Source organism: Saccopteryx leptura, chromosome 2 (genome assembly GCF_036850995.1).
Source record: "Saccopteryx leptura isolate mSacLep1 chromosome 2, mSacLep1_pri_phased_curated, whole genome shotgun sequence".
In the NCBI taxonomy this organism is placed as follows: Eukaryota; Metazoa; Chordata; class Mammalia; order Chiroptera; family Emballonuridae; genus Saccopteryx; species Saccopteryx leptura.
The window spans coordinates 146225480-146246612 of NC_089504.1; the positions used below are offsets into that span (position 1 = coordinate 146225480).

At 39.2% G+C, this 21133-nt stretch overlaps 1 protein-coding gene across 4 annotated transcripts in view; it reads right to left on the bottom strand.

Moving 5' to 3' along the window:
• The window catches only part of NELL2 (neural EGFL like 2), a 489520-nt gene that overhangs the window by 287230 nt on the left and 181157 nt on the right, over positions 1-21133 (bottom strand). For all 4 annotated transcript variants that reach the window (XM_066369010.1, XM_066369011.1, XM_066369013.1 and 1 more), the window contains 2 exons: positions 2521-2694; positions 2334-2430 (listed from right to left, as the gene is read on the bottom strand). In XM_066369010.1, coding sequence (XP_066225107.1) covers positions 2334-2430; positions 2521-2694 — 271 coding nt within the window. The remainder of the gene's footprint in view (positions 1-2333; positions 2431-2520; positions 2695-21133) is intronic.

The window sequence follows — 21133 nt, forward strand, 5'->3', positions numbered from 1 at the left end:
CTGAAAATCACTTTTTGTTTCAGCAACAGTGAAATACATACAAATTTTAAATTAACTGCAATCATCAAAAGACAAGAATAGAAAAACTGAGTTATAGAAGCAATGCTCGTCTGAGCATTTCTCATTTTCCAGCTGAAGCTTTTAAAATTAGTTTCTCAACTCAGAAAAGACAATAGATATAAACAGCTGTGAAAGACTAGTGACAAGTCCTTAAGAATACAGAAAGTTTAGCATGAAATTTTTTTAAATGCCAGCTGAGCCTGACCAGGCGGTGGCGCAGTGGATAGAGCATCGGACTGGGATGCGGAGGACCCAGGTTCGAGACCCCGAGGCCACCAGCTTGAGCGCGGGCTCATCTGGTTTGAGCAAAGCTCACCAGCTTGGACCCAAGGTCATTGGCTCAAGCAAGGGGTTTCTCAGTCTGCTGTAGCCCCACAGTCAAGGCACATATGAGAAAGCAACCAATGAACAACTAAGGTGTTGCAACGAAAAACTAATGATTGATGCTTCTCATCTCTCTCCGTCCCTGTCTGTCTGCCCCTATCTATCCCTCTCTCTGACTCTCGCTGTCTCTGTAAAAATAAATAAATAAATACTAGCTGAAAATAACCCATTTTACACGGAAGGCCACATTACATGTTTATATGCAGAATTTACATGCATCTTTAGTCATTAAGGTACAATTAGCTTTCAGCTTTGGGGACTCTTAAAACTAAGGCCAAATGTTGGCTCAGAAATGACCTCAGCAGATACACTCTAGCTGTCCCTTTCATCCACCACACTCTTCTCTCTTCCTTCATCAACTTTATATATTTTCTTTAATTAATATTTCACTTGATCTCTGTGAAAAATGCAAACAAAATGTCTAATGACAGGGGTGACAGTACCCATACATCTTGAACAAAGATTTACCAAATGTTGACCTATATAGCTTCTACATATGTAATCTGATTAATAATGTGGCACAAAAAAAATGTCAATGTGAATAATAAATATTTTAGTATGCTGTGGCAATTTCTGAATCTGTTATTTGTTTGGGTTTAGATTTCAGAGGCAATGTGTATACAAACTCCCATCACTTAGAAGCAGCAACATAAAAATGAGGTTACCATGTACATGTGCATTGCATGACTCTAGTAGGCCCCACTCACAGTCTACAATAAAAAGTATGATCCCTAGAGTAGCACACATAATTGATCTGTGTGAAGGATTCTGAGGCCACATCTGGGCTCCGTGGGAAAGACTGTTATAATTAAATAGGGAAGAGACTTGGTACTCACATCACAAATATGCCATCCTTACATGGGAAAAAAGCATTGGATTTTCAGGATTTGTTAACATGGGATAAATTTCCCATGACTATCTTTGGAGAAGCTAGTTAACCTCTTTTAGCAGGTTTATGCATACATAAAAGAGGGGGGGAAAGACCATGCATCAAAGCCAGCAAGCTTAGGATCAGATGAAATGATACATTCAAAGCACCTGGTTTCCAGGTAACAGGCAATGTTTAAGTTTTAAAAAACACTTTCTAGGACTATAAACCTTGCTATATAATTTTAAAGTTATTGGTACCTACTCTACCTAAAAACCCATGAGTTTTTCAGACACATCACCTATCATTCTTTTATTTTACAAGCATTTACCATGCCACTTCTGTTTTATAGCTGCTGGGAGGAAATGGTTACATTTATGGGCTTACAGTTAAGATATTTTCTGGATTTTATTGCTTTATCCTTTAAATATCGAAAATTAAGTGGTAGGTGTTTTAGATCCTCTACAATAATGAGATTCCACAGTGTGTCTCTAAGTAGAAACTAAAGAAAAGTCTATAAATTATGACTGATTTCTAGTTTTGGTAGATTTGTGCATATATATGTATATATATTCCTTTCTCACTTTCTGGAGTAGAAGGAGAACATGAATAATGAATATTAAAAAGCTTTCAATTTTCTATTAATAACAGCCCCATGAAAGTATCATCAAGGGTTATATTTCAGTAGTGGAGAGTTTATTTGTATACTAACATTTTAGACTTTTATTACTTTGAATGCCTAATTTCAAAAATGACATGTTAACTGCCCTGATTTCAGCCTTGTGATCTTCTCTGTATGTCTAAAGATCAATCTCATTAGGCAAAAAAGAGAAAGTAGTGCTGGTTGGCTAAATAACACACCAGCATTAAAAAGCAAAAAACAGAAATAAACATAAAGAGAAAAACTACACAAATCAAGTTAATTTGTTTCACACCACAAAAAAGAAAATGCACTTTTCCAAACTCATTAGAAAGCATTTATATATATTTACCCTTTATGCTCAGATTTTAGTCAAAATACCTTAAAATATCCATGTGCATTATTTCTCTGTCCCAGCCAAAATGTGGTGCCCACTGGCAAGTCTGTGGTGGGCTTTTCCACCACTCTTTCATATATTCTGCAAACAAAGAAACATCAGGTAAGTAATGTAAGTTATCAGTCATTTCTTAGAATCTTCCATTTCCTGAACTGAGAACGTTTCACTTACTTATTGCAGTCAATGTGTAAAGTCAAATGAGAGGCACTGATAGCTAATGAAAGCTTGTGCCACTTGTCATCAGCCAAAATGTAAGGAAACACTTCCGTGTGAGGGCGGTGACTCCCTGAGCGGTAGTGCAGCCTGACTTCGTTCCGATGGCCACTGCTTTCTAGTTCCAGGTACCTGTACAGAGAGGAAGAGCCATATGGAGTCCACTGAAAGTCAAATTCAAAAAATGACTGACATGATCTCTGCCTCCAGAAGGATCGAGTAGATATGCTTCCCTAATCTTCCCACTAAAGTACAACTAGACATTACAAAACAAACATAAGAAGGTCTGAAAGATGAAGGGGTGGGGGGGACACCAGTGAGGAGGGATGTCAGCGGCTTGAGAAACAAAACAAAGGTGAGTTTCCCGGGTTTTCATTTTGCTTCCTATATTTAGAATTGGAACTGAAGAATCTGGCAAACTGAAAATACCAACAGATGCAGTAAAAAAAAAACAAAAAAAAAACGCTGATTTTTCTAGCCAAAGTATCAGGAAAGGGGAAAAGTAGAAAGACAAAAACTTTTAGAAAATAATTACGCTATTCCGGTCAAACACCACAGAAAATAACTGGTCTCATCCTCAACCATGCCAGCAAAGGCTAAGTAGGGATGCTAGATTTCCATCCTCTTGAGGCAGAAAAGATATATCCAATACTTTCACTAGGATGGTGAAAGAGAAGAACAAGTTGAGAGACAAGACCTTTAGCCCAACTGGCCAATCATAGAGCTTCCCTTGGCATCAACGGAGTCCACATGAGAAGGAACTTGATCTCCCTCCCATTCATGGCAGTAACAAAACACACTGCCTCCTCCCAGCTAGAAAGGTGACAGAGGAAGCTTAGCAGAGAGTCAAGACTTTCAGCACCACACAACAGTATTAAGACCATCCCTACCACAGTGTCAGTAGAGACAATTGTCTGTACTGACACTGTGGGGAGCTGGAGATTTCACTCCTACCCAGAAATAATAGAAGCTTTCCCTCAATTCTAACAGAAGGCTAAATGGGGATCTCCCCATACCTGTAAAAAACAGGGCATTTCCCCATCTTCTGACAGCATTGTCAGAGATATCTAGCTAAAATAGGGAGTTAAAATAAGACCCCAGTCTCAGAACATGATACAAAAATGAGATTTATGTTGAAAGCCATATGCCATACCAAGAACAAAAAGACCTCAAATTTAATGATAAAAAGACAATCAATAGATACTAACAGCAATTACCTGGCAAAAATTTTAAAGAACTTGAAACAACAACATCAACAAAGAAAAAACAAAGCCTCAGCAGAGAACTAGAAGAACCAAATAAATAAAGAACCAAATGGAAGTTTTAGTACTAAAAAAATAACTAAAATAAGAATCCCAAACTGTAAGATAAACAGTAAAATGGAGGGCACCAAGAAAAGAATCAGTTAACTGAAAGATGAAACAAATTACCCAATCTGAACAACAGAATGAAAACAGACTGGAAAAAAAAAAGGAACAGAGTCTCAGAGACCTATGAGACAAAAGATCTAAGATATGTATAATTAGAGTCCATTTAAGAGGAGAAAGAAGGTAGACTGAAAAAATATTTGACTAAATAATGGCTGAAAACTTCCCAAATTTGGTAAAAGATCTAAATTCACAGATTCAAGAATCTAAGCCAACCCAAAACAAGATCGACTTACAGAAATACTCACCGTGGAGGGAAAAAGATGGCAGCGGAGTAGGCAGATGCACAGACGCCCAGCTCTCACCACCAAACTGGAATACAAATCAATTTAGGAAAAATCAGCATGGAAAACCAACTCTGAACTGCAAGAACAGCTCTCAAAAACCAAGGAGCAAAGAAGAAGCCACAACAATCCTGGTAGGGAGCGCCTGAATCTCCTCTGCTTACAGGAACTGGGGGGGGGGGGGGTGAGGCTGAGAGCCCAGAGGGGATCTCACACAGTAGTTTCTGTGAGCAGAAACTACTGCTCACAGCCACTTGCCTGGCGACCAAGGAGCGAGGTGCGTTGAAAAGACCAGCTTATCTCCCAAGTGGAAAGGACAGGGAGAGGGACAGACTGTGAGGGGCTAAGGAATGCAAGAAACGAACTAAAAAAGCTGACTCTTCTGTGCTGGAGGCGGCCATAGCTGGGGGAGGGACTGAACCTTTCAGAAAACAGAGCTGAAGTGCTTCCGGATCAGAGATCTCTGGACATCTCTCCAGCTCCAATCAGCGCAACAAGACACAGCTGAAAACAAGAAGTGGGGAGGAGGGGCAGTAACTCAGGTCTCCATGGAGATCTGAGATACACCTCCCCCTACTGAAGCTGAGAAAACACCCTGCCCCCAGTGAGATTAGCTGGCTAAAGAGGCCTTCAGAGTCTCAGGTTACACCCATCCCATTCCTGGATACAGTTGCAAGGAAGCCCCCTGCTGAGATCAGTAAACAAAACTATCACCTGTTAAGAAAACAAACAAATCAAGACTTCAAAGCTGCCCAAATCCGAAAGTGGATTACAGATAACAGCTGATACCAACCCAAGAAGACCTAGAAATAACACAACTGAAAACTGGAGGCAGACAACACCAAGCCTAGACTCAACCAACTCTACAAATAAAACACCCAAAAACAGATGATGAGAAGACAAAGAAGTGCAATCCAAATGAAACCACAAGAGACACCTTCAAGAGATGAACTGAGTGATATGGAAATAATCAAACTTCCAGATGCAGAGTTCAAAATAATGATTGTAAGGATGCTTAGGGATCTTAGAACAACAATGAATGGTCATTATGAACACCTAAATAAAGAAATAGCAAGTATAAAAAAGAATCAGTTGGAGATGACAAATACAATATCAGAAATAAAGACCACAATGGAAGGAATTAAAAACAGGATAGATAGAGCAGAGGATCGAATCAGCGAGTTAGAGTACAACTGGAATGAAGGCATGAAAGCAGAGAAGAAAACAGAAAAGAGACTCAAAAAGTCAGAGGAAACTCTTAGAGAGCTCTGTGACAACATGAAGAGAAATAACATCCATATCATAGGGGTTCCTGAAGAAGAAGAAAAAGAACAAGAGATAGAGACTTTGTTCAATCATATCATAGCTGAAAACTTCCCTAAATTAATGCAACAGAAACTCTCACAAGTCCAAGAAGCACAGAGGACTCCATTAAAGAGAAACCCAAAGAAACCTACACCAAGACACATCATAATTAAAATACCAAAGCTGGCCCTGGACGGTTGGCTCAGTGGTAGAGCGTCAGCCTGGCGTGCAGAAGTCCCAGGTTCAATTCTCGGCCAGGTCACACAGGAGAAGCGCCCATCTGCTTCTCCACCCCTCCCCCTCTCCTTCCTCTCTGTCTCTCTCTTCCCCTCCCACAGTGAGGCTCCATTGGAGCAAAGATGGCCCGGGCGCTGGGGATGGCTCCTTGGCCTCTGCCCCAGGCGCTGGAGTGGCTCTGGTTGCGACAGAGCGAAGCCCAGGAGGGGCAGAGCATCGCCCCCTAGTGGGCAGAGCGTCGCCCCCTGGTGGGCGTGCCAGGTGGATCCCGGTCGGGCGCATGTGGGAGTCTGTCTGACTGTCTCTCCCCGTTTCCAGCTTCAGAAAAATAAAAAAAAAAACAACAACAAAAAAAACCAAAGCTAAGCGATAAAGAGAAAATATTAAAAGCTGCAAGAGAAAAAAAAGTTATCACCTACAAAGGAGCCCCCATAAGGATGACATCTGACTTCTCAACAGAAACACTTGAGCCCAGAAGGGAATGGCAAGAAATATTGAGAAATACTCACCGTAATTATACTTCTAAACACTAAAAACAAAGAAAACATATTGAAAGCCGACAGAAAAGAAAAACATTATGCTCAAGTAAAAATAAAGTGACACAATATTTTTCATGTGATAAAACAAAAAGCTGTCAGCCTAGAGTTCTATACCCAGCAAAACTTTTTTCAGAAATAAAGAAGAAATCAAGACATTCTCAAAGGAAGAAAAACTAAAATAATTTCAGTCAAGTTTTAAACTCATAAATGTTACGTTATGAACCTCATGAACACCCACAAAGACATGTAGAACTATGAGTTTGTACCACTTAATTCCCTTCACTTTTTTACCCATCGCCTCATTGCCCAATTTTCTAGCAACTATGAATTTGTTTTCTATATCTAGGAGTCTGCTTTGTTTGTTCATTTGTTTAGTTTTATAGATTACACAGATCAGTGAAATTATACAGTATTTGTCTTTCTCTGACTTATTTCACTTAGCATAATACCCTCTAGGTCTATCCATGGTGTTGGGCGTTTAAGAGTTACAATTTATAACATAAATAAGCCATGGACTTGTAAAGTACAGCATAGGGAATATGGTCGATGAGATGGCGGTAATTCTGTACAGATGGTTACTAGACTTCTCATGGTGATGATCACTTTGTACGGTATACTAATGTCAAATCACTATATTGTACACCTGAAACAAATACAATATTGTATATCAACTATACTTTAATTAAAAAGAGCTTTACATCCAGAATGGGGGGGGGGGACAAGTCTGAGGAGGATACAGGTTCATAATAGAGATGGAAATTTGGGAGTCATAGGCATATAGATTGTATTGAAAGCTGTGATGACATAAGGATTACCTCAGTAGTTATTATAGCTGAAAAAAGGACACTCCAACATTTTGAGGAGAAAGCAGAAAAAGAAAAGCAATATAAGTGGCTAGTGAGATTAGAGGAGAAAAAAGTGAGACTGATATCCCAAAGGCCTAGTGATGAAGGCGATGCCTCAAAGGAAGTAGAAGTAGTGACGTGTATCAAATGCTGCTAATAGGTCAAACAAGATAAAAGACTTAACCACTGGATTTAGCAAAACAGAGGTTTCTGGTACCCTAAAGCTATTTCAGAAAATTTTACAGAAAATAAAGTCTGGAAAGAGGCTCAAGAGAGACTGGTCAAAGAAATAAGAACTAATAAGCACAGATACTTCGGGAGAAACAGAAAGGTAGCTGCTGAAAGATCTCAAGGGAGGGTTTTATTTTAATTGGTAAAAAAAAAAAATACTAATTTTTGTGTGCTGCTGGGAATAACCTGTAGAAGACAGAAATTAGCCATAACTGCAAGAGGCAAAAAATTAGAATAAAACAGAAACCATAAATTAAAACAATATCAATTATAGGTTAACTACATAAAATTCAAAAATGTCTTAACAGAAAAAAATACATGAATAAAATTAAACAACACATGACATTTTCTAACACAAGATTAAATACATGATAAATTAGAGGTTAATGAAAAGCACTTACAAATCAATAAAAAAGGCAACTTATTGGCTTTATCAATCATATTGCCAATAATAAAAATCTAATATCTCGTATCAATAAAAATGTGGGAAAATAAACTGATACATATTTGAGGTGAAATGGGACTCCCTGAAAGGTAGATTGGGAAAACTATCAGTACATTAAATGTGCATATTCTTTAAAAACTCAGTCAATTTCAAATCTAAAAATCCATCCTGCAAAATAACAACACAAATGAACAATGATATATGCAGAAGGTTCTAACTGCAGATTTGTTTAAAATAATGAAAATCTGATGAAGTACCAACTATTCACTCACAGAGGATACATCCATATTCTGGAATTCTATGCCACTCTACAAAAAGTATGACATTCAAAAATGAAAGAGTGCCATAGTTTACTATTGGGTAAATTAAAAAAAAAAAAAACAACAAAACTATAGGATCTCATTTTGTTTGCAGAAACTCTGTGTGTGTACGTGTGTGTGTGTGTGTGTGTGTGTATGTAAATGTTTGCAGGGAAAAAAATAAAAGGATAATACCTGTCAAGTCAAATGTTAGCAGTAGTTACCTCAGGGTGGTATAGTTAAGGGGAAAAAATGTGAGGAATTTTCCATATATTTGTATATCCTTGAATTGTCTTCATTAATCAGGTATTAATTTTTAATATTAATATATATATAGTAAAATTCTATTTTAAGATTAAAAAATAAGACTTAAGTGGTTACTGGGGGAGGGGAGAAAAAAGGGACAAATATATAACCCACACAGGTGGAATATAAAACTGAGACTCATGGACACAGATAAAGGTGAAGTGGTTACCAGGAGGTGGGAGGTGCAGGGGAGAGGAGTAAAGAGGGACAAATACACAGTGACAGAAAATGGTTCCACTTTGAGTGGTGGGCACACAACATAATTAACAGTTCAAATGCTACAGAGATGTTCACTCAAAACTTACATACTCTTATTGATCAATGTCAGCCCATTAAATTTAATTTATAAATAAAAAATTCCAAAGTGTAAAATAAAAAACTTCAAGTGTTAAAAATAAAAGATTAGGCCCTGGCCAGTTGGCTCAGTGGTAGAGCGTTGGCCTGGTGTACAGAGGTCCCTGGTTCGATTCCTGGCCAGGGCACATAAGGGAAGCGCCCATCTGCTTCTCCACCCCTCCCCCTCTCCTTCCTCTCTGTCTCTCTCTTCCCCTCCCGCAGCCGAGGCTCCATTGGAGCAAAGATGGCCCGGGCGCTGGGGATGGCTCCTTGGCCTCTGCCCCAGGCGCTAGAGTGGCTCTGGTCACAACAGAGTGACGCCCCGGAGGGGCAGAGCATTGCCCCCTGGTGGGCAGAGCATAGCCCCCTGGTGGGCGTGCCGGGTGGATCCTGGTGGGGCGCATGCAGGAGTCTGTCTGACTGTCTCTCCCCGTTTCTAGCTTCAGAAAAATACAAATAAAATAAAATAAAAATAAAAAAATAAAAGATTAAAAAATAAACCAATTAGTCAAGAACATAAATCATAGTTAGAAGTTAAGAATAAAACATTTTTATCTAAAAAACACTAACCAGAGAAGGTTTTCTATATTATTTGATCACAAGTGTTCATTATTTAGATCAGCTAGTGAATTTTACAATGATAGAGAATGTTAGCTTTTTAAGAAAAATAACATCAGCAAACACACTGCCCCACTGCCATATACAGTAGTTGTCAGTTCTTAACCCACTGAGGCATAACCCTATCATTGCTGCTCTTCTCTAGCTATTATTAGAAATAGTACCAATATTGAATTTCTGAACTTGAGGTACTAAAGTAGCCTTTAATAACAATGAGGCTGACACTGTGCCCGATAAATAACCATCCATAAGTTAAATTCTTGACCAACAGTTACATTTTCATTAGGATATTTCACTATATTTTAAAAAGTAAATATATAATACACAAAAATATTTACTAAAGAGAAAAATGGTATAATACACCTTAAAGTATGTCTAGCACATGGTTAGTATTAAATAAAAGTTAGCTCTCATTAAAATAAGAGAAAACATGTCTTTCCTCCATTTCTTAATTGGATCGTTTGTTGCTGAGCTTTGTGAGTCCTGTGTATATTTTGGATATTAACCTCTCATAGGAGCTGTTTGCAGATATCATCTCCCATTTTGTTGGCTTTCTATTTGTTTTGTTGTCAGTTTATTTTTCCAAGAAGATATACAAACGGCCAACAGATATATGAAAAAATGCTCATCTTCACTAGCTATTTGAGAAATGCAAATCAAAACTATAATGAGATACCACCTCACACCTGTTAGATTGGCTATTATCAACAAGACAGGTAATAACAAGTGCTGGAGAGGCTGTGGAGAAAAAGGAACCCTCATTCACTATTGGTGGGAATGTAAATTAGTACAACCACTGTGGAAGAAAGTATGGTGGTTAGGTTACTCAAAAATTAAGAATAGAAGTACCTTATGATGCAGCAATCCCTCCACTGGGTATCTACCACCAAAACTCAAAAATATTGGTACTTAAAGATACATGCACTTCCATATTAATCACAGCATTATTCACAGTGGCCAAGACATGGAAATAACCAAAGTGCTCCTCGATAGAGGATTAAAGAAGATGTGGTACATATATACAGTGGAATACTACTCAGCCATAAGAAATGATGATATAGGGTCATACGACAACATGGATAGACCTTGAGAACATATTACTGAGTGAAATAAGTAAATCAGAAAAAGCTAAAAACAGTATGATTTCACACATAGGTGGAATATAAAGCTGAGACTCTTGGCCCTGGCCAGTTGGCTCAGCGGTAGAGCGTCGGCCTGGCGTGCGGGGGACCTGGGTTCGATTCCCGGCCAGGGCACATAGGAGAAGCACCCATTTGCTTCTCCACCCCCCCCTCCTTCCTATCTGTCTCTCTCTTCGCCTCCCGCAGCCAAGGCTCCATTGGAGCAAAGATGGCCCGGGCGCTGGGGATGGCTCCTTGACCTCTTCCCCAGGCGCTGGAGTGGCTCTGGTCGCAACAGAGCAATGCCCCGGAGGAGCAGAGCATCGCCCCCTGGTGGGCAGAATCGCCCCTGGTGGGCGTGCCGGGTGGATCCCAGTTGGGCGCATGCGGGAGTCTGTCTGACTGTCTCCCCGTTTCCAGCTTCAGAAAAATACAAAAAAAAAAAAAAGCTGAGACTCTTCCCTGGCCGGTTGGCTCAGTGGTAGAGCATCGGCCTGGCATGCAGGAGTCCCGGGTTTGATTCCCGGCCAGGGCACACAGGAGAAGCGTCCATCTGCTTCTCCACCCCTCCCCCTCTCCTTCCTCTCTGTCTCTCTCTTCGCCTCCCGCAGCCAGGGCTCCATTGTAGCAAAGTTGGCCTGGGCGCTGAGGATGACTCTCTGGCCTCTGCCTCAGGCACTGTAATGGCTCTGGTTGCAACAGAGCGATGCCCCAGATGGGCAGAGCATCGCCCCCTGGTGGGCGTGCCAGGTGGATCCCAGTCGGGCGCATGCGGGAGTCTGTTTGACTGCCTCCCCGTTTCCAACTTCAGAAAAAGATAAATAAATAAATAAATAAATAAATAAATAAATAAAGCTGAGACTCTTGGACATAAGAGTGTAGTGGTTACCAAGGGGAAAGAGATGTAGAGAAGGGGGAAGGGGTGTTAGAGGAAGGGTGTGAAGAGGGACAAATATAAGGTGACAGACAATGATTTGGCATTAGGTGATGAATATACAACATAATTGGCTAATCAAATGATGGAATGATGTTTGTCTGAAATCTATGTACACTTATTGATCAATATCACCCTGTTAAAATTAATTTTCTAAATAAATAAAAAAACAGAGAAGAAAAAGAGAAAACAGGTTGAAAAGGAGTTTGTCTATATCTTCAAAACCAGTCACTATTAAGATGTATAAACATGTATGGAGACAGAAAATTACAGGAAAATATGATTATTGAGTAATTATAAATTAAAAAGTATTTATAATGAACACTGTGAGCCTATTTTAATAATTATTTTTTCTAGTAACAGTCATATTCATTTCTGGACCTCCACTGTCGCCCACTGGGTGACATCTCAGTGGGGGCAGGCCTTCCTCCCCTCCCCAACTGCACCAAGGCCCAGCAGAACAAAGTGGTTAAACAGCCAAGCCCTAAAGCCTGGGGGTTCACATTCCCACAACCCTCACAGCATGGTTAGCTAATTTACCTCTCTACTTCATTTGGTTACTCAGATTAAAAAATGGGGATGTAATTGCACTTGCCTCATAGGATTTCTGTGTGATTTGAAAAGCTCATTTTAAGAAAGCACTTGGGACCTAGCTGGTTGGCTCAGTGGTAGAGCACTGGTCTAGCCTGTGGATGTCCTGGGTTTGATTCTCGGTCAGGGCACACAAGAGAAGTGCCCATCTGCCTCTCCACCCCTCTCCCTCCTTTTTCTCTCTGTCTCTTTTTCTCTTTCTCTCTTTCTCATTCCCCTCCTGCAGCCATGGCTTGATTGGCCTGATCGCGGAGGATGACTCCATGGCCGCCACCTCAGGAGCTAAAAAATGACTCTGGTTACAACAAGAGCAGCAGCCCCAGAAGGGCAGAGCATTGCCCCTTAGTGGGCTTGCCATGTGGATCTCAGCAGGGCACATGCGGAAGGCTGTCTCTGCCTCCCCTCCTCTCACTAAAAAAGAAAAAAAAAAGCACTTGGTGGCCCTGGCCAGTTAGCTCAGTCAGTTGAGTGTCATCAGGAGACACCAAGGTTGCAGTTCAATCCCTGGTCAGGGCACATATGGGAAGCGACCAGTGAATACATAATTAAGTGCACCTTTCTCTCTTTCTCTCTCTCTCTTTCTCTCTCTCTCTCTCTCCCCCTCTCTCCCTCCCTCCCTCTCTCTGTGTCTCTGAGATCAATCAATAAGAAAAAGAGAGAAAGAAAGAAAGCACTTGGAATAGGATCCCACACAAACAAAACACTGAATAAATAACAACAGTACTTGATCTATCATTCTCATCTCAAAAAGCAAGGAGGTCAAATCCTCCCTCTCCTTCCCCATGGCACAGCCAGTGGCAGGCCCGCAACACACCCTACCAATCAGACACTCTTTCTCAAGATTCAGAATATTAATGGAGCCCAACAAGGAAGGGAGGAAAAGAGAATCTGCACTGTGCTAGGGGCAGCAGCATCCAGTCCCTTATGTTAGTCACTCTGCACTGCCTCCTGTTTGCAGGTCTACCAGGGAGCCTTCGCTTACTGCTCTTCCACATTCTGGTGTCTCAGGCCTCCGTCAGCTCTGTAAGCTCCTTCCCACCCACCACCTCCAAAGTCACTTTACAACCAACAATCATAACTGATATACTGTCATAGGGATCATGGGGAAAATATGAAATTTGAATAAAACATATGAATATAAAAAAATGATTGTTTCAGTGACAGACCTCTGAGTGATATTTTAAACCTTTTGATTGTCCTTTATTTTCCCTTTTATCTTTAATGAGCATTTACTACCTTAAATTAAAAATCCCATTTTAAATCTCAAGAAGATAATCTGTCACACTTGAGCATAACACATCTCCCTGATTTGTTATTCATAATTTTGAGAGGCAACTAAAATCTGAAATAAAGTTCACCCTTCATAATAATGTATGGCCTTGTTACTCAAATATCTTTCGCATTGACAGAAATATAAACTAATTTAAGATCAGGCTTCAGAGAAGTAGGCAACAGTGGCAGGACATCATTCATTTTAACAACCTACTTCATCACTCAAGATCAAAGGATAAAAATAAGGTCACATCACATCTGACACATTGAGATGAGAGTTTTTCTGCTGCCTTAAATTAAACCTAAATAGAAAAAAGATCAGATTATATCAGCACATTAAGCTATAAGCCAGTTGTAAATTAGTCACCTGCAAAAAAGTCACATACACTTCTAGTGCCATGGATGGCACAATTAGTATTGCTCATAAATGGCACAATTACAAAGGAGTTACATATATGGGCTTTGGGAGTGCAAACACAGAACAGCCTCTCACTACCTATCCCCTGACCTCTGACTGCCTCAGTATTTTTATCTGTAAAATGGGAACTCAATGAGGTAATCCATACAAAGCAGGGTGTCCGAAATATATAATAAGAACTCAATAAATGGAAACTGTTTTTATTACTTGTCAGTAATCCCAATTAGGCATCATTTATAAAGTCCAGCCTCTGCTAGCGAATTCTGTGAATAACAAATAATTTGAAGACATTTATAAATGAAGTAACTAGTTGACAGTACTGGTATTATGTAGGTCCTAACATAAACAATGAAATATGAAAAGTGAAGTCCAGTGACAGGGCCAAATTTATTGTTAGTTTTGTTCATTTGTTACAGAAAATTGACTGTTCCACTTTGTCACTTCCAATGATTTCCTATAATGTTGGGGGAGTTGAGAGAAAAAAGTGCATTTTTTGGCATCCCTCAGTAGAATCATTTTGATTATCTTTTTGTTAATACTTTTGTTGTCATTTTTAACAGTATGCAATGTTTTCAAGAATGCAATGAAATAAGTGATGTAAGTTATTACTTTGCACAGTTTCTGAAAGGAGTAAGCACAACATACACGTCATGATTGTGATGTATACTTCTTATGATGTATTGATGCATGCTGTTTAATCATCAGCAAATTTTCAAGGTGGAATTTAACTGAAACAAATATGCATCTCAAATAAAATGTAGTTTACTGAGAATCTACCCAAATAATAATAGTTGAATCTCATTTATGATATTGCCATCAAATGGATGCAATTTGTCTGAATATATCCAGTGACCCAGCAACTCATGACTTCCTGATGCCACTTCATTTTTACAAAACAAAGACCTTCCTTATATTAAAGCATAAAAAGAAGACAGGTTTTTTGAAAAAAAGAAAGGAACTATGATTTATTAGTTTATTTATTCCAGTAAATGCTCACTGTGAGCACTGAGGATATGACAATGAAGGCCAAATAATACTAAAGCTTAGAGATGTCCAATAATAAACACATTATTGTGAAAGTTAAGTTGAGCTATTTCAAAACTAATTATAATACTATCATAAAAGTCTTGCTGCAAGAAGAGGAATACAGCTAGATCAGTGAGGATGACAAAGCTTCTCCATAAATAATATAGCTAGGAGCCAAAATTATATCACCAAGGGAAAGATCAGCAGCAAATGAAATTAATTCATGATGGAAGCCCTGGCATCTAACATTATAGCTTGAAAAAACAACCTCTCCATCCTCATATCCTACATAGCTGAGTTTATAATAAAAGAAAAGAAAAAATTACTGTTATTGTTAATGATGAGGCCAGTATGACACAAACAGATTCTAAGAAACAATACTTTGAGCTATGATTCTACAGGGGAGGAGAATTTAATGGCATTGTGTGTATTTCAGAAATAACAGTTTGAGAAAGCTCTTACACAAGGATTGAGAAAGAACACATATTATCATACACTGATAATAATAGATGGATACTCCTCAGTACAAGTGTATCCATGAAAGTTGAGGAGGTACAATAAGTCGTTGGATAAAGGGTAATACCTATTTAATGCTAGGCCTTCTCATTACCTGGACTCACTTAGTTTTGATTGAGACCAAGCAGGTGGACACTAGAGAAAGACTAGAGAGAAAAGGTTAAAGACATGTGATTAAAAGATGAGCCTCCTCTATTTTACCAAGAATGAATGCAATCCTTTTCTTTCATATATTTTCTTATTTTTATTTTTGGCTTTTTCTTCTCCACTTAGAGAATTCCTTTTAACACTTCTTGTAATGCCAGTTTAGTAAAGGCAAACATAGTAAAGATAGTAGACCAACCCCTTATAAATGTAGTATGAGAACAATTAAAATGGCAATAAATACATACATATCAACATTTATTTAAATTTAAATTGATTAAATGCTCCACTGAAAAAACATTGAGTGAATGGATAAAAACAAAACCTTTACATATGCTGCCTACATGAGGCTCCATATTAAAAGACACATATAGACGGAAAGTAAAGGGATGGAAAAAATATTTCATGAAAATAGAAACAAAAAAAGAAGCTGAGATAACACTACTTATATCAGACAAAATAGACTTTCAAACAAAGGCTATAACAACAGACAAAGAAGGACCCAGCAATTCCACTTCAGGGCATTTAAAGAAAACAAAATATAAATTTGAAAAGATATATGCACCCTTATATTCAGTGCCACATTACTTACAATGGCCAAGATATAGAAGCAACCTAGGTGTTCATCAATAGATGAATGAATAAAGAAGTGGATACATATACACGCACAAAAAACAGAACATTACTCAACCATGAAAAAGAATTAAATCTTGCCATTTGTGACAATATGGATAGATGTAGAAAGTACTGCACTAAGTGAAATAAGTCATAGAAAGACAAACTATCATTTCACTTATGTGTGGAATTTAAAAAAATAAATGAACAGATAGACTCATAGATACAGAAAAATTGATAGTTTCTAGAGCAGGAGTCCCCAAACTATGACCCGCAGGCCACATGCAGCCCCCTGAGGCCGTTTATGCGGCCGCCACCGCACTTCTGGAAGGGGCACCTCTTTCATTGGTGGTCAGTGAGAGGAGCGTATTTCCCATTGAAATACTGGTGGTCAAGTGAAAAATTGGAAAAATATATAATCAAACCCCAAAGGAAATAGGGAGTAAGAAATGCTCCGCCTTCCTCACTAACCTAAACAGGGCAGCTTTCACCGGGAACTGAGAGTATAGAAACTAAGGCGGGCAAAGGGGGTGAATAGATCCAGGCCACGGCACAAACAGCCAAACCAGGCTGTGGCAGGGAGATCCAAACCAAGGAAAAACTGTGCCTGTGGCAACCCAGTCAGTACAAGCTAACACTAGCGCCAAACCCAGACAAAGAAAGACAAGCAGGGCAGCCATTTTCCCCATCTCCTGGTCGGCGCGCGCAGATAGTGGACGAGAGATTCCTCCGAGTGCCTCAGCAGTGGGCGCTCATGTAACCCCACAGAGAGGCAGACTCACGGGCCTTTGTGTGTGGAATCTACGGGCTGCCCCAGCGCCCTGAAAAAGCTGTGCACGGGAAGGAGTGAGAGCCAATTCCAATGCTGGAACTTTTCCATGTGGGCGGGGGTGTCACTCAGAGGGTGAAGCGGCTGGCCTGATATCCTGGTCGGCGCGGACGAAGAGTGGGCAAGAGATTCCTCCGACCACCTCAGGAGTGAGAGCCTGTGTTATCCCACAGAGGGGCAGAGTCAGGGGCCTTTGTGTGGGCCAAAAGCAGAATCTCCAGGCCGCCTCAACACCCTGAAAAAGCCGCGCACTGGGAGGGAGCGAGAGCCAATTCCAACGCTGGAACTTTTCCGTGTGAGCGGTGGTTTCACACAGAGTGTGAGACTGCCGGCCTGATATCCTGGTCTGCGTGTGCAGATAGTGAGCGAGAGTTTCCTCCAAGCACCCCGGGAGTGGGCGCCCTCCCATGTTACTGGACAGAGTGGCAGAGCCAGAGGTCTTTGAGTGGGCGGAAGCCCCGCCTGACTATGCTAGCAGCTCTGACTGACTGAGCCTTACCCAGAGCCCTGTGCTGAGTGGGAATAGAGTGGGGAGTTGCCAGCTCTTTGAGCCTCTTACTATCCAGGCAGAGGCAGCAGCAACCCCATAGCTGGATTATCAGACTACTAATTGAAGAAGGAAAGACTAGGAGAGAGGCTCCAGGAACACGGACTCTCTCACTGTCGGAGCCTATAAATGCTAATAAGCCTCAACTGCCAACGAGACTGAAGCACAATACATGACATCGCCATAGAGACTTATCAACTGCAAACCTCTACCTGAGTGTGCCAAAGGGGCAGAACCTGGGGTACAGAGTCACCGACCGGGAAGAGGGAGAGAAAAAAAAAAGCAAGAAGATAACCTCTCAAAATCAAGAATAATCCACAGACTTTATAACCTATCTCATTTTATTATATTTGTTCGTTTGTCTCTCTTATCTTCATTCTTGATTTTTTTTTTCCTCCTCCAATTTGGTCGTTAACTCTCTGCCGGTCTTACTCTCTCCTCTCCTTGAACTACACTACCCATAAGTGTTACATCTCCCATTATCTTTTCTTTCCTCTTCCTTTCTCTCTATGAGGGTTGCACTCCAAAACCCTTAACTCTCTCTCTCTCTCTCTCTCTCTCTCTCCTCTTTTTTCTTCTTTTAGTGGTTCCCTCTTTTTTTTTCTCTCTCTCTCTTTCTTTTCTCCCTCTATATTAGTTTCTTCCTTTCTCCTTTACGTCTCCTCTCATTCAAACCTCAATAACAAACAAATTATCTTATCTGGGACTCAAACTTATGTTTGTGGCATTTTGGGGGGTTTTTCTTCAACTTTTTAACTCACTAGCAGTGCTCCCATCCCTGGATCTCCATTTTATCTAGTTCTTGTTCCGCTAAATACAATAGTAATTTTTTAATTTGTCCCCCCATTTTCCTGTTTCCCTCTTATTTCTCTCATCATAATTCTTAGTCAACCACCACCTAAAAGCAAATCATTTTATTCTTGTCCCAATTTTTTTCCTTATTTGCTTTTTGTGGGTCCATACACCCTTTTTTTTTTCTTTTACTTTTTTCCCCCCCTTTATTACTTCTCCCCAATTCAGGCCCTCCATTACAGGCATTGTTTGTTCTATTTAGTACAATATAATTCACAGTTCACCACAAGATTTTCTCAAGAAAGAGGGGAGAGGAGAGGAGGGGGGCAATAATTTCCTTTTTTTTAATTTTCATTTTATTTTTTCTTTATTTAATTATTAACTTTAAAAAAAACTTTTTGATTTTTTATTTTTTTTTTAACTTTTTATTCTTTGTTAAATTTAATTAATACTATCAACCATACCACCCTCAGATGCCATTAAGGAAGAGAAAATCAAATATCATGGATACACAAAAGAAAGAGAGGTAACACAGATAGATGAGGAAAAATCTATGGAGAAAAAATTTAATATATTGGAAACCTTGGAGTTAAACGACAGAGAATTTAAAATAGAAATCCTAAAAATACTCAGAGATATACAAGAAAACACAGAAAGGCAATTTAGGGAGCTCAGAAAACAACTCAATGAACACAAAGAATATATTTCCAAGGGAATTGAAACTATAAAAACAAATCAAACAGAGATGAAAAACTCAATTCACGAGCTGAAAAACGAGATAACAAGCTTAGCTAATAGAACAGGCCAGATAGAAGGTAGGATTAGTGAAATAGAAGACAAGCAACTTGAGGCACAACAGAGAGAAGAAGAAAGAGACTCAAAAATTAAAAAAAAATGAGATAGCCCTACAGGAATTATCTGACTCCATCATAAAGAATAACATAAGAATAATAGATATATCAGAGGGAGAAGAGAGAGAAAATGGAATGGAGAACATACTCAAACAAATAATAGATGAGAACTTCCCAAGCCTGTGGAAAGAACTAAAGCCTCAAATTCAAAAAGCAAACAGAACTCCGAGTTTTCTTAACCCCAACAAACCTACTCCAAGGCACATCATAATGAAATTGGCACAAACCAACGGCAAAGAAAAAATTCTCAAGGCAGCCAGGGAAAAGAATACAACATATAAAGGAAGGCCCATTAGATTATCATCTGATTTCTCAACAGAAACTCTACAAGCTAGAAGAGAGTGGATCCCAATATTTAAAGTCCTGAAAGAGAGGAACTTTCAGCCATGAATACTATACCCATCAAAGCTCTCCTTCAAATATGAAGGAGAAATAAAAACATTCACAGATACAGAAAAGATTTGGGAATTTATCATCAGAAAACCCCAACTCCAAGAATTACTAAAGGGAGTCCTCCAATCAGATAAAAAGAACAAAAAAAAAACAAAGCCACAAGTAAAAGCTACAAGAAGAACACAATAAAACCAAATTTAAACAGTGACAACAACAAAAAGAAAGGGGGGGAGAGGATGGAGATTAACAGTAGCAAAGGACGATGGAGTGCAAAAGTACTCACAAAATAGTGCACTACAATGAACAGGGTAGGAACCCTTTTCATTACTTAAAGGTAACCACCATTGAAAAAACCACCACAGAAGCATATGATTTAAAAAAGATAGCAACAGAGGAAAGATGTATGAAATACAACCAAATAAAAACAAAAGATAGAAAGATGAAAGAGAAGGATCAAACAAGAAACAAAACTAACAGAAAGCAATGTATAAAATGGCAATAGGGAACTCACAAGTGTCAATAATTACACTAAATGTAAATGGATTAAACTCAAAAAAAGGCACAGAGTAGCAGAATGGATTAAAAAAGAAAATCCAACTGTATGCTGCCTACAAGAAACTCATCTAAGTAACAAGGATAAAAACAAATTCAAAGTGAAAGGCTGGAAAACAATACTCCAAGCAAATAACATCCAAAAAATAGCAGGCGTAGCAATACTCTTATCTGATAATGCTGATTACAAGACAGTAAAAGTACTCAGAGACAAAAATGGCCATTTCATAATGGTTAAGGGGACACTGAATCAAGAAGACATAACAATTCTTAATATATATGCACCAAACCAAGGAGCACCAAAATATATAAGACAGCTACTTATTGACCTTAAAACAAAAACTGAAAAAAATACAATCATACTTGGAGACCTCAATACACCACTGATGGCTCTAGATCGGTCATCCAAACAGAGAATCAACAAAGATATAGTGGCCTTAAACAAAACACTAGAGCACCTGGATATGATAGACATCTACAGGACATTTCATCCCAAAGTGACTGAGTATACATTTTTCTCCAGTGTACATGGATCATTCTCAAGAATTGACCATATGTTGGGCCACAAAAACAACATCAGCAAATTCAGAAAAATCAAAGTTGTTCCAAGCATATTTTCTGATCATAAAGCCTTGAAACTAGAATTCAACTGCAAAAAAGAGGGAATAATCCCACAAAAATGTGGAAACTAAACAACATACTTTTAAAGAATGAATGGGTCAAGGAAGAAATAAGTACAGAGATCAAAAGATATATACAGACAAATGAAAATGACAATACGACATATCAGAATCTATGGGATGCAGCAAAAACAGTGATAAGAGGGAAGTTCATATCACTTCAGGTATATATGAACAAACAAGAGAGAGCCCAAGTGAACCACTTAACTTCACACCTTAAGGAACTAGAAAAAGAAGAACAAAGACAACCCAAAACCAGCCGAAGAAAGGAGATAATAAAAATCAGAGCAGAAATAAATGAAATACAGAACAGAAAAACTATAGAAAAAATTAATAGAACAAGGAGCTGGTTCTTTGA